Genomic DNA, 14,587 nt, shown 5'->3' on the forward strand with positions numbered 1-14,587 from the left:
TGTGAGCTGAATTGGCTGACCAACATGAATGTTGCTAACAAGCCAAGCAAGATAAATCACTGGCTGTCTAACCCTCCTCGCCCCCCATTTCAGATTCCAAAATGACATCCATGCTGACCTGCTCTGCCAGAACGCTTCCTGCTATCTCATCATGGGCTGCTCGATTCGGTAAGTTCAGCTGCTTCTGGTTAGGCGCCAAATTTGTACAAATATTAAAAGATTAGTCATAGTGGATTGTAACTAACTGTAACATTGACAGCATGCATCATTTACCGTATTTTTCGCCCTATAGGACACACTTTTCCCCCTCCAAAAATGAAGGGGAAATGTGTGTGCGTCCTATGGGGCGAATGCAGGCTTTCGCTGAAGCCTGGAGAGCAAGAGGGGTCGGTGCGGACTGACCCCTCTCGCTCTCCAGGCTTCGCGCAGCTCTCTGCAAGCGGTGGGCTCCCACGGCTTGCGGAGAGATGCCTGCATGCCGAAGCCTGGGTGCGCTGACCTCAGCACGCCCAGGCTTCAAACTTCGTGCAGCTCTCCGCAAGCCGTGGGAGCCCGACACTGGGCTCCCACGGCTTGCGGAGAGCTGCCTGTTCTGGGGGCTGGGGTCGGGGGAATTTTCCCCCTTTTATTTCCCCCCCAAAAAACTAGGCGCACCTTATTGGCCGGTGCGTCCTATGGGGCGAAAAATACAGTATCTTATTTGAAACTTTTGCAGCGTCTTGTAATTGTGTCTAAATATGTCGCTCTGTTTTTATACTTCATGTTTATTTCAAGCTGCTTTGGGCACAATCTGCCATAGAAAACTTGCACTATAACTAAACTAGAATGTCAGTTGGCCTGCCTAAATGATTCCTTTTGTTTTAATGCCTCATCATCTGAACATATGTGCCAGATTGCTTTGTCTGTAAACGAGGTCAATCAATTGCACAATAGGCCAGTTGCACATTTGGAAGTGATCTGAACTTGAAAGCACTGTCATCCAAATGGAGTCCAAAGAAAAGCTGCAGCATAATATTCCTGCCGCTGTTCATCCTAAACATTAGAGTCTCTTTGAGCTTTGGTAATTGAGATAATCTCTGGTGCTGTTTCTTTGTTCCTAACTTGGATTTTGTTCTGCTTTTCTTTCAGCTGTAAGATCCCTCAGCTGTTCGCCCCAGTTACAGACAGCAGGTAAACCAATAACATCACCAGTAGAGCAATCCCAAGGTGGAGGTGGGGTGGAGAAGATGCTCTGTTGGAGAAATTGTCCTTTGTAAGCCCTGCCAGCTCATGCTGGCCAGAGCAGAAGGTGGGGAGAAGGGACATCTCCTTTTCCTGCTTTGGTCTGGGGTTTGTATTTTAATTCCCACCCACGGACGGCAGGCAGTGGCTGGGGAATAAAGCACATCAACTGCAGGGCTGGTGTAGTCTTGCAACTAGCTTGGGAGTGTGTTGGAGGCTTAGGATCATACAGATCCCCTGTCAAACTTGGAAATAAATGCCACTGGTTGATTTCAAGTACAGTGGATGCTCAGGTTGCGAACGTGATCCGTGCGGGATGCACTTTCGCATCCCGCGTCTGTGAAGCTGCTCGTGCGTGGGTTGCGATTCAGTGTTTCTGTGCATGCGCAAAGCACGATTTTGTAACCCGTTCTTGTACTTCTGGGTTTCGGCGGTCCGTAACCCAAAAAAACGCAACCTGAAGCGGCTGTAACCCAAGGTATGACTGTAAGTGCATTGCAGCTCTCAGTTGATTCTGATTTGTCTTCTTAAAACAACAGCAACAAACAGAGAGAGAAATCCTTTCTAGCTCCAGCAATAGTTTTTTGTTTTGCCTTTTGCATTATTACAAAATGATTAGGGATCTAGTTGCAACTCTCTGTGATCTCAGGCCGGCACTCCCAGTGATGTACAGGAATCTTGTAAGGGAGTGGTCAAACTGGAATAACAGTTTAATGAGACTGACTGAAGGTTCCTAGGAAGAGAGTCTCAAGGCTCTCAATAAGATAACCTTGGGTCCTCTTGACAACCAGGGCTCCAAGTGTCTTCTTCCACTGAATTGGGTTAGGCATGCACTACCTACACCCGATAGGCACTTTGGACTTTGATTTTGTCTTGTTTCTGCAAACATTTTGTGCTCACTGCAAATCATACCTGTGCGGAATTCACAAAAGCTGGTGTTCTGGTACAAAACGTCACCTCGTGAAGTGAGAGCCTCTTTTCACAATGGAAACGGGGTGTCCCTGTTTGTCTGGCTTTAAATTGCATTTGCTGTTTGGGGATCCAAGTGCTGTGCTATTTGTCATTAATGATGAGCTTCTAGGCAAATTTCAAGATTGCCCTAATATCTAATAGGCCATTTATTGTTAAGTTAGCAAACTTGTCCGTAAAAGTTATTTCTTTCTTTAATACTCAGTTCCATCAACTTTTCAACGTTTGGGAGTAGGTTATAAGGATTAGCACTTTTCAGTGTTCATGAAACTTTGTGTATGTTGTTTCAGGAGTATGTTTTGCCAATAGATTGGGCAGAGCTGAACACACAGTCTTGAATGCTGCTCAGACTGAATGGTGACTGTGATGGGGAATTAAACTCAGGTTTTGACTTAAACCAGGGATGGAGAACTAATGACCCTCCAGGTCTTGTTGGATTGGGCTTCCATCAGGCCCAGCAGGCATGGCCAGTGGTTAGGGCTGATGGGAACTAGAAGCCAGCAGTATCCGAAGTGCCCAGAGTTCCCCCTTCCTGGCTTAAACTCAAAAAGGACTCTCGCTCAAAAACGTATGCATTCTTGCTTGCCTTTTAAGAATAGAAATGTTGCTCTTGATCTGCATTGTCTCCATCAGTAGTCATTTATCATTCTCTTTCCACAGCTCAGCCCAAGACTAAAAAAACCTTGGCTAAAGATGGGGTGAAGAATATTGTGGTGGTAGACGGGGTTCGCATTCCATTTCTGCAGTCAGGAACCTCGTGAGTATTAAATCCTTCCTTGTCTGGGGACTTGTAAAGGACTTATAAAGTCTCAGGGGAAACCTGGTGTTGACGGAGAAAATGCCTGTGCAGCTTACTATTAATAAAATTAATTTAAAGTTAACTGCAGATGATGTGCTTACTATCCTGGCATGTAAATAAGAGACGCGAGGAGACAGCTACCATTGTCCTGTCCCCTTCCGTAGAGCAGTGAGTGGCCAAAAAGTTATGAGGCATTGCCAAGATTTACCAGGCAATGTCCACTTTTGCAGTGGACTTTTCTTCCATTAAGTAATTCAGTATATTTTCATGGACCAGCCTTATGATCCAAAACAGCACTCGTAGCAATATAGAATTGCTTATAATTAGTTATTGGTTGGTTATATTATTTTGTCGATTAAAAGTCAACGTTAAAAGGTTGCTGGTCACCTCATTTTTCTCTGTTCATGACCTGTGCCACAAACTAGATTTAATGAACACCCATATTAGAGTGCTTTGTAAATTGATAGTCATAGCCTTTTATATACTAACCTTTCATGCTCTTCCACATCTGTTTAACGTTCCCAAACCTTCTGTTAGAATCTTTTAGCTTCTTTTAGATTCTTATAGTCTTTTATATATACCTTCTGTTTTAATAATTTTAGCTTTCCAGAATGTTTTGCAGATTTTAAATGATTGTACCCCACCCTACTTATGCTGGTCTATGACCGTAATAAAGATTTGATTGATCTGTTCATCCTGCACTGAGCAAAAAACAAAATCCTTGCATTGCTGAGGCCTTAATGTTTTTCTTTCCTCTCTAATCATCAGGTATGCAGACTTGATGCCACATGACTTGGCCAGAGCTGCACTGAAGTAAGTAGTGAGTTAATGGGTAAAACAACAGCAACAACTGGATAGCTTTTTCCCCCTGAATGGCAGGAGTTACACTCTAGATTTACTTGGAGTGACAAAACAAATATGTTAGTGGGGTAACATGGCTGCTATGAAAGCTGTGGATCTGGGTGTACACAGCAACTGGCTCTCTGCTACTCTGCAAACTGGTAGGGTTGCCATATTTCAAACAGTGCAAAGCTGCTGAGCTTTTTCGGCAAAATCACAAAATAAAATTGCCGTTCTTGAGATATTTTTATGGAAAAAGGCACTGCCAACATGGGCAGCCATACATCTGGATTTCCCCAGACATTTTACCGATTTCTGCCCAGATGCTGGATATGTCCAGAAAATTTGAACGTATGGCAACCCTAAAACAGGTTCATCTTCTAAACCCAGCTGCTTCCCAGCTTATGTGAAATAACCACCCGGAGGGAAATGCTCTTGGGTTGGCCTGCCTGCCACTGATTTTTTCCTCTCTGACCTTTTCCCGCAGAGGCTTGCTGAACCGGACTGATGTGCCCAAGGACGTTGTGGACTACATTGTGTTTGGCACCGTTATCCAGGAGGTGAAAACCAGCAATGTGGCTAGAGAGGTATGTTAAATTATTGAAAGAAGCACTAGGCAGCTACCCAGCAGAACATCTCTCTGCGGTCGCTTGAATACCAGTTGTGTGTTTTATGAATGGGCAAATCATGGTGGGTGTCAACCTGTTCATTCCCTTTGATAGGAACCCAGGAAGCTGCCTAAGTAACAAGTCCTTGGTCCATCTGCCTCAGTATTGTCTACACGGGCAGGCAGCAGTGGTTCTCCAGGGTTTCGGGCAAGAGTCTCTCCCCACCTTACTTGGAGAGGCTGGGACTTTTTGCTTGCAAGGCAGACCCTCTGCCACTGAGCCACGACCCCTCCCCTAAAAGAGAGCAGACTTTGAACTTGCCAGCTGAGATCCCCTTTCGTTTTACAAAATATTTGATGTTGCCAGTGCGCCTGTCCGCGTACGTGTAGATTGCAAACATTGGAAATCGTCAGTATTTATTTATCAGCAACCCTTGGCAATCCTTCACCAGTGACTTTTTGTCTTGCACGCAAATGATCCCTGGTTTCTGACCGTGGCCAGAACGTCTTGCAGTATCTGCACCTGCTCTCTAACGCCAAGCAACCCTTTGTGCTGCTGTCTGGCAGGGAAAGCCCAATGCAATCGGACGCTGTGTAGCCTGGCAGTGCTTCTCCAGGATCCTGCTTCGTTTGCCGCAGCCTGCTGGCTCCCATCTCACAGGCTGCTCAGTCCAGCCCTTGTTTTTAATTTTAACTTCCAGCTCTGTCCTGAACTTTCACCCACTTGGCTGTGTCTCAGGAGCAGCATTCTGTGGCAATGTGTATCCAAGCCTCCATGACTCAGGTGTTTTCCTCCTGTGTCATGGACACGTGGCGGGGGCTGTCTTATCCCGTAGCATCACAGAATTGTAGTGTTGGAAGGGGGTCATCGGGTCCAACCCCCTGGAAATCCTCAGCCAGGCCATTGGCTCACCTAGCCTAGGGCTCTGCAGATTCTGGCTAGCAACAGATTCCCACTACACCAGCCAGTGTGGTGTAGTGGTTAAGAGTGGTGGACTTGTAATCTGGCAAACTGGGTTCAATTCCCCACTCCGCCGCCACCTCCTCCTCCTCCTCCTCCTCTTCTTCTTCTTCTCCTCCTCCTCCTCCTCCTCCTCCTCCTCCTCCTCCTCCTCTCTGGTAGAGATGGGCCTTTCCCAGCCCTCGTCCCCAAGTTATCCTTTATCCAGAGATTATGAAGCCTGGTCATAATTGTCATTAGGCTGAGCGCCATGACGTATTAACCATTTATGCAACTTGTTTTTCAAGAGTAATGCAAGCATTGGTGATGCAGTCAATTTATTTTATTTTATTTTTTGTATATTTGTTTATTTGGTTTTCAAATCAGAGTTTTACACTCACATATCCAGCATGCAACATAAAAAAACAATTCCAAGGAATCTCCTGGACTTCCCTGCTCCCCTTTGTGGGTCCTATTATTAATCATTTCCTCCTGCATCTTTTATAATAATTCAAATCTTTTACCTCTCCATTATGTCCAAAATTCACCATTAAACTACAAGTGTTATTCCACTCCTAACGGTTTTAACTGTTGACAATTGTTTTTAAGACAAATTATAAATTTTCCCCATTCCTTATTAAAGTTTTGGTCTTTCTGATTTCTGATTCTTCTGGTCATTTTTGCCATTTTGGCATTGTCCATCAACTTGATACAGTCAATCTTAATATTTTCCTCCTGACAAATGTTGAGTTTCCCCTTCTGTCAGCTTGATTTAAATGTATGGAGTAAAAATAGGATATATTTATTCACTTTAGACCCCGCCCTTCCTCTCGAAGGAGCCCAGGGTGGCAATTACATGTTATCTTATTCATTTTACTGGGTTAGTACTCTGCCTTTTACTCCTAGGAGCTCAGAGTGGCACACATGGTTCTCCCCCTCCTCATTCAGTCCCCACAGCAACCCTGAGAGGTAGGCAGTGTCTGGCTCCAAAGGGTCACCCAGTGAGCTTCATGGCCAAGCAAGGATTTGAACCCTGGTCTCCCAGGTCCTAGTCCTGCACCACTGGCTCTCAACATACATAACTTGTCAGATTTGGTGGATATTTTGTCTTCACCCTCAGACCAATAGTAGCCTCTTCTGAAATGCTAAAATCTTAAAGCACATTTAGGTGAGTGCTCCCAGTGAACAAGCAGAGACTCCAGAATGTGTGCTAAGGGGACAAATGGTTTCATTGGCCACTACCCTGCTTTTGAGTAGCAGCAGAATCATAGTTTCTGCAGGCTTCTTGTGCTAGCAAGTGGTTGTTTGTACGGACCCAAAGAGCAGATTCGCCTCCCTGCTCAGCCACATAATATGTCAAGTGGCCTTTGGCAAGACCATCTGCCCCTCACAAGATTTCTGCAAAGTCAACCGATGCACATCGCAGCCTGCTTCCCGCCGCAGGAAGTGTTGTAAAGATTTTTTCTTTCTCAGCACTCTGTTTGCTAAACTTTCTGCATTGTGTTCCTCCTCTCTGTAGGCTGCCCTGGGAGCTGGCTTCTCTGACAAAACACCTGCCCACACGGTCACCATGGCATGCATCTCTTCAAACCAGGCAATGACAACAGGTACCAACGTTGCCTGGGGGGGAGGCATGGTTGAAGAACAAGGGGGCATGCAGCAATTGGCTGTAGAGTTGCAAAAAACCTGTCGGATGCTTCTTCAGCAGGAAGCAAGGCATTGCCCTGGGTCTCCTAAGTGGGAGTTCATTGCTCTCCGCTCTGTCCAGAAACAGCAGCCTCCTCTTTCAAAAAGCACCTTTTTTAATTAAAAAAAAAACTGTTAAATGTTTGAACACATGTTGGCAAAAGCCCAAAATGCAGCTCTTTCTGGTAAGCAGCAATGTTTCTTCTTGTGGATTGATGACTGGACATGTGCTTGGTCAGTGGTTCCCAGGTGGGTGGTACCACCCCCTGGGGGCCAGTGGGATTACCTAGGGGAAGGCTAAGAGGCAAGCGGGGGGGCAGGGAGGCACTGGATTGGGCCCCTCTTAGCGCCTTGATCTCTTATTTACAACTGACCAGGCTGGAGCCCAGAGCGGAGCAGCTTCCTTGCTTCATAGTTTAAGTTTTACTGTTCTTATCGCTTTCAATTTTATTTCCTTTGGTCACGTTTGTTTGTATTTACGATTCTGAGTCATCACAAGATGGCCAGCTGTTGGCAATGGCGGGCTTCACTGGATCAAGGTCTTCCATTTTGTTGAATCAATTAAACTAAATAGTTTTCATTGGATTTTGTACAATGGATTAAAACAAAATAAAAAAATTCCTTCCAGTAGCACCTTAAAGACCAACTAAGTTAGTTCTTGGTATGAGCTTTTGTGTGCATGCACACTTCTTCAGATACTTAAGTGTGCATGCACACTTCTTCAGATACTTAAGTGTGCATGCACACGAAAGCTCATACCAAGAACTAACTTAGTTGGTCTTTAAGGTGCTACTGGAAGGAATTTTTTTATTTTGTTTTGACTATGGCAGACCAACACGGCTACTGTGCAGAGCAGAGTTCTGAATTATGCTTTTCATAGCGTAAGGGTAGGTGCACTGGAGTGAGTTTATGGAACCAAGGGGGCAGCAGTCTGAAAATGTTTGGGGACCATTGTGCCTGGTCCTATGCAGAAGGGGTGTCTGGCAGGTTCTTGCTGCAGTCCCACTTAAGACAGCAAATGGGTGAGATCTAACCAAGACAAAGGAGCAGGTTGACCAAGGAGGGTGAGCATGGAAGGAAGAAGGTTCGAAACAGCCCATAGAAACACCCCCCTCTCCACTTACAATCGGAGCACCTAGAGGGCAAGAAATTTTCGCAGTTGCAGTAGACACTGCGCTCAGTAAAAATGGATAGAAATGGTGGGCGTTGATCAAAGATTTCAAGTAAGAATTGGCGAATGCGTTGCTTCGGGTGTTCTGAATCTGGAAGACTGATAACCTTTCTGTAAATAAATGCTCTAGACCAGCCTTTCTCAACCTGTGGGTCCCCAGATGTTGTTGAACTACAACTCCCATCACCCCTAGCTAGCAAGGCCAGAGCTCAGGAATGATGGGAGTTGTAGTTCAACAACATCTGGGGACCCACAGGTTGAGAAAGGCTGCTCTAGACAGAGTGGGCTGGAGTCTGCGTAAAGAGGCCATGAGGCCATTTCCCCCAGACCACGGCCACCTGCTGCCCTGCTGATACCACATAGGGCAGGTAAAGATGTGGGTGCAAAAGACACTCAGGAGCATAAAGGGAGTTCCTTGGCGAGTGGGCAGTGGCAGAGAGGGCATATCTCACGCAGGAGGTGATGCTGCCTTCTATCTCCTGGGAAGTGTAACTCCTCGGCGCCTCCTTCCTCCCAATCTCTGCAGGAGTCGGTCTCATTGCATCTGGCCAGATGGACGCAGTGGTGGCTGGTGGCGTTGAGCTGATGTCCGACGTCCCCATCAGACACAGCCGGAAAATGAGGAAGACGATGCTTGGACTCACGAGGGCAAAAAGCTTGGGCCAGAGGCTGTCCCTGATCTCCAGGATCCGTCCCGATTACTTTGCCCCAGAGGTAAAAACAATGAACAAGGCTAACCCCATTTCTCTCTCCTCTTGCTTGTTTGGTGAGGACAAACCAAGTGACAGGCTGGCTGGTGCCTCGTGGGGTGGGACAGTTGAGTGTCTCGGTCCTCTGTTCTTCATGTCTTCAGCTCCTAAAACAACTGTTAGTCTGGTGTTCAGTTCCCAGCACTGAAGGAAACCAAGAGGCTGCGAAAGAAGCTGAACGTTGGAAAATTCAGGACAGACCAAGTCCTTCTTCACATAGTGCATATAGTTAAACCATGGAACTCACTCCTACAGGGGGCAGTGATGGCCACCAACTTGCTTTTAAAAGGGGGTTATACATTCATAGAGGAGAGGGCTTCCGTCAGAGGCAGTGATGCTTCTGAATACCAGTTCCTGGAAACCGCAGGAGAGCAGAGTTGTTCTTGTGGTCAGATCCTGCTTGCTGGTTTCTCACCATAATAATGATAATTTGTTAGTTCTCCTCTGCCCATCTGGCTGGGTTTCCCCAGCCACTCTGGGCGGCTTCCAACAGAACATTAAATACAGAATAAAACTTCAGACATTAAATGCTTCCCTAAACAGGGCTGCCTTCAGATGTCTTCTAAAAGTCAGGTAGTTGTTTATTTCCTTGACATCTGATGGGAGGGCGTTCCACAAGGTGGGCACCACCACCAAGAAGGCCCTGTGCCTGGTTCCCTGTGACTTCGCTTCTCGCAGGGAGTGAACCGCCAGAAGTTCCTCGGAGCTGGACCTCCGTGTCCGGGCTGAACGATGGGGGTGGAGACGCTCCTTCAGGTATACTGGGCAGAGGCCGTTTAGGGCAGGGGTCAGCAAAGTTTTTGTGGCTTGGGCCAGTTCACAGTCCCGCAGATGCTGCAATGGGCTGGAGTGTGTGTGCACGCATGCATGCATGAATGCATGCACAAACACTATTTCCAGTGCTCCTTCTGGCACAGAGGAGGCATGTGCAGCTTTGCGGAAGGCGGTCCCTGCTCTGCTCTGCACCAATTTAGTGTGGTGCATGGGAGCTGACCGAGCGGGTGGTGGGGGTCCATGGGCCGGTTAAATGACACAAGTGGCCCATGGGCCTTAGGTTGCCGACCCCTGGTTTAGAGCTTTAAAGGCCAGCACCTGGTTGGCCACTGTGAGAAAGGATGCTGGACTAGATGGGCCATTGGTCTGATCCTGTAGGCTCTTCATAGGATCTTTTGTTAGGGGTTAGGGGTTGAAGATGTTCCCCTTGCCTGTCCCCAAACACCATGAGAACTGCTGTTGGGGAGGGCGCAGAATCTTGGGCTGTGGAGAAGGAAGCAGCTGTCAGTGAGCAGAGAGAGCTGTGCTTGGGGAAAGGGAAGGAGGAGAGACAAGACCAAGGCTGTCCGTTTGGGGGTGGCAGAAAACACCACAGTGTGCATTGGTGAAGGAAGCAAAAGGATGAGCTGGTGTAGGGTCAAGAAGGAAAGGTTGCCAGAGCTGGGGAGCCTGGCTGGAAGTGCTAGGGATGTTAAAACTGCAGGTGTTTGTGGGGAAAGGAGACAACGGGGCAGATAGATAGTCAAAGCTGGGGGGAAATATGGAAGAAACATACATTGAAAATGTTGTCTGTAAGAATAAAAGAGAATTATTATAAATTAGTTTGGAGATGGTATTTAACACCAGTCAGATTAAATCAAATAAACAAGGAATATTTGGTGTTATGTTGGAGGGGATGCCAGGAAACAGGGAATTATGTTCACATGTGGGGGTGTATATATGTTTTAAAAAATGACAAAGGGTGTTTAAAGCGATAACATAAATCTCTGGGTTAAAGCTGACTGAAAGTCCAGAGGTAGCATTGTTATCAATTTACGATGGGGTGGAAGGTTCGCAGGCTTTGAAAGACTTGCTCACAACTTCATTGACAGCTGCATGAATTATTATAGCTAGGAAGTGGAAGGGGCAAGGTGAATATAAAATGGAAGAATGGTATAAAGAGGTATGGGATATAGCTCTGAATAATAAATTAACATGTGCTGTTAAAGTAAGACGGGGAACATGCAGGAGAGATGATTTTGAGGAGATATGGAGGGTGTTTGTAGAATCTGCACTGTTAAAACGGAAAGGGGTCAAACCATTGCAAGAAGTGTTGAAATTTTGGGATGTTGCATAGTTACAGTGGAATGGTCTCGGTGGTGGGGCGCACATTTTTATTCTTATTTATCTATGATTATTTGTGTTGGCGCTGTCTGCATGTAGATCAGGGGTAGAGCATCTGTTTGCAAGCAAAAGGTCCCGGGGTCAGTCCCTGCTGGCATCTCCAGGTGGGGTTGGGAGAGACCCCTGTCCAAAACCCTGGAGGGCCACTGCTGCCAGCCAGTGTGGACAGTATGGAGCAAGATGGACCAGTGGGTTTGATTCGGTGTCGGGCACCTTCCTATGACCGATTTTCTTTTTTCTTTTTAAAAAATATTTATTATTAAGTTTTCCATTTTAACAATCCAATCAGATCACATTAAGTATTCCAAATTATACAAATACATATCATATAGTCCAAATATTCTGCCAAATTATTATTATTATTATTGGGGCTTCCCATGCTTTAAGTTCAGTGGGGCTCTAATCATCTTATGTCTCCACTACCTTGAGTTTCCAATAGTTCCTTCTTTAAATCTTCCTGTTGTTATCCTTCCTTCTTTTACGGCCTCTGAGATGTTTCCACAGGCGAGTTGAAATGAGCAATAATGTGCTTCTGTGTGAAATTTGTATGACTCCTCTCTTTTTTTGCAGCTGGTAAGTCTGTTGTTTGCAGTATGTCCTCACAGGCTGGTGTTTATGCCAAATCAATCCAAAAGTCCTTCTTGGGTGGCAGACACCATCTTCTCTCAGTTCCGATGAAATAAAATCTAGGCGGTTGCTCATTAATTTTCTCAGACAGGTTGCATCAAACATTAGTCTTTCCAGGGGAGATTTGCCAAATTGGACTTGAAGTACAGATATAATAGCAAAATAAGAGCTCACCTCCCCCATGACTATTTATCTCTGCAACTCGGTCTTATCCCATAATGGCGGATCCCAATTAAAGAATGCGTCACATTACTCTTCTCAGAATCCGTCCAAAATTTTTTGGTGTCTTTCCAGTGGCTAAGGAGATCCTGCTTCTTTCTAATATCAATATTTGGAGAGTCTCTTATCTTCTTCCAAGCGTTTCAAAAAACAAAAGCTTTAGTTATATAGTTATATAGTATTGTTATTTCCACATAGTTTATATTTTCCCATCTCACTTGCTGTAGGTAATGTAAACGGTTCATCGGGGGGGGGGGTTGTTAGGTATTATCGTATTGTAGTAGAAAAAGATTCCTATGACCGATTTTCACCAAGCCCTCTCTGGCTCCCACCAGCTCCCAGCCGTGGCTGAGTTCTCCACCAGCGAGACGATGGGCCACTCGGCAGACCGCCTGGCAGCCGCCTTTGCCATCTCGCGCTTGGAGCAAGACGAGTATGCCCTGCGCTCCCACAGCCTGGCCAAGAAGGCCCAGGACGAAGGGCTCCTCACTGACCTCGTGTCCTTCAAAGTGCCAGGTACCACGGTGGGGGTGGGGGTCCTGTTGGGAGGAACCCCTGGGCAATTCGTGGGGCATCGCTTGGGAACTTGCGGATGGGAAGGGGGTAAGAATTATCTGCTGCAGGAGGAGGAAGCCCAGTTCCCACACGACTGGACCTAATGGTCAGGGGTCTCTTTACCTTTACCTAAAATGAGGCTGCATTTTAAATTGCATTTTAACCTGTATTTTAAATTGGGTTTTTTCTTCTTCTTTTTTTCTTTTTCCCCTCGGGATATAAATAAAAATTATTATTATTATTATTATTATTATTATTATTATTATTATTATTATTATCATCATCCTCATCATCACATTTGGCCGACTTTGATCCTGAATCTGGGTGTACCACTTTGGCTGCTGTTGACCCCAGGCAGAGGCAGAAATTCCTAGTGAAAGGAAGGGCTTCTAGGAGCAAAAGGGGTGGGGTGGGGATAGGGAAGAGAGGGCCTGTAGGTACGGGAGACGTTGCTGAGGTGAGGGTATCCTTGGGCACTGCAGAAATGAGGACGCCTGAAGCTTAAATACTGGTCTGAAAATAGCTAGCCAAATCTTGGGACTCTGCAGGGCTCTAAATAACCTTGGTTCTGCCAGGCAGGGACACGGTCGTGCGGGACAACGGAGTCCGCCCGTCATCGATGGAGCAGATGGGGAGGCTGAAAGCTGCCTTTGTCAAGCCCTACGGGACAGTCACAGCCGCCAACTCGTCTTTCCTGGTAAGGCACCACACGCAGCATCATTTGAACAAGGGATTTTCACCTGTGCCAGAATCCCTGAAATCATTGACCAGAGTTCGAGGCAGCGATGCTTCTAAATACCCAGAAACCTCAGGAGGCAAGAGCGGTCTTGTGTTTGAATCCTGCCCGCAGGTTTCCCACAGGCATCTGGTCAGCTCTTCTGCAAACAGGTTGCTGGGCAGGATGGGGCCCCATGGGCCTGATCCAGCTAAAGGCTCTTCTTGCATCCTTAGAGTGCTCTGTGGCCCAAGATTTAGCTGGTATGTATTTATATGATTTAAAATAGACGATAGATAGATAGATGATAGATAGATAGATAGATAGATAGATAGATAGATAGATAAAGGTAAGGGTACCCCTGACCATTAGGTCCAGTCGCGGACAACTCTGGGGTTGCAGCACTCATCTCGCTTTATTGGCTGAGGGAGCCAGCGTACAGCTTCCGGGTCATGTGGCCAGCATGACTAAGCCGCTTCTGGCGAACCAGAGCAGCGCACGGAAACGCCATTTACCTTCCCGCCGGAGCGGTACCTATTTATCTACTTGCACTTTGATGTGCTTTCAAACTGCTAGGTTGGCAGGAGCAGAGACCGAGCAACGGGAGCTCACCCTGTCGCAGGGATTCGAACCGCCGACCTTCTGATCGGCAAGCCCTAGGCTCAGTGGTTTAGACCACAGCGCCACCCACGTCCCTTTTAGATAGGTAGGTAGGTAGGTAGGTAGGTAGGTAGGTAGGTAGATATAGATAGAGATAGATAGATAGATAGATAGATAGATAGATAGATAGATAGATAGATAGGGCTAAAAGAGGTAAAGGAATTTGACTTTACAGAGAGAGGGAGAGGTCTTACTTCTGGTTTGCCAGCAAACTACAATTGGCTCTGTGCAGACATACAGCATCCCTCTTTAGGCCTGTCCCCAGGGGGCCAGTGGGATGGGAGGAGAGACGTCCAGTGCCTGGCGCTCACTTGCCTGCTGCCAGCCCATTGTTTGACATTGAACATGAATGGAGCGTAATCTCTCATCAGGACCAGCCAGGATGGCCAATGGTCAAGGGGGATGGGAGTTATGGCCCAACAACAGCAGGAAGACCACCTCGGCTTTCTCCCCCCCCCAAACCCCTCCTGCATTTGGCCCTATGTATCAGTACCCCCCCCCCATAAACAGCTGTCTCTCCCCTTCCCTGGCACCACAAGCCAGAGGGCAACAGATGCAGGCTGGCTGCCTCTTTGAGAAGGAGACTGATTTCAGCATGTCATGGAATGACAGTGAGTTTTAAGCCTTCCTTTTGAATTCCTGAGATTGAAACACTAAAATGCAACATCCTTT

The 14,587-nt window shown here is 46.6% G+C and overlaps 1 protein-coding gene across 1 annotated transcript in view; it reads left to right on the top strand.

Annotated features, from left to right (window-relative positions):
- HADHB (hydroxyacyl-CoA dehydrogenase trifunctional multienzyme complex subunit beta) overlaps positions 1–14,587 on the top strand; it is a 30,133-nt gene that overhangs the window by 4,526 nt on the left and 11,020 nt on the right. Inside the window, exons 2-10 of the mRNA XM_079968825.1 lie at positions 94–168; positions 1,129–1,170; positions 2,851–2,947; positions 3,758–3,802; positions 4,317–4,416; positions 6,896–6,983; positions 8,760–8,947; positions 12,321–12,501; positions 13,116–13,237. Of these exons, the coding sequence (XP_079824951.1) occupies positions 102–168; positions 1,129–1,170; positions 2,851–2,947; positions 3,758–3,802; positions 4,317–4,416; positions 6,896–6,983; positions 8,760–8,947; positions 12,321–12,501; positions 13,116–13,237 (930 nt within the window). The 5' untranslated portion in view covers positions 94–101. The remainder of the gene's footprint in view (positions 1–93; positions 169–1,128; positions 1,171–2,850; positions 2,948–3,757; positions 3,803–4,316; positions 4,417–6,895; positions 6,984–8,759; positions 8,948–12,320; positions 12,502–13,115; positions 13,238–14,587) is intronic.

Source organism: Podarcis cretensis, assembly GCF_951804945.1.
Source record: "Podarcis cretensis genome assembly, chromosome: 3".
In the NCBI taxonomy this organism is placed as follows: Eukaryota; Metazoa; Chordata; class Lepidosauria; order Squamata; family Lacertidae; genus Podarcis; species Podarcis cretensis.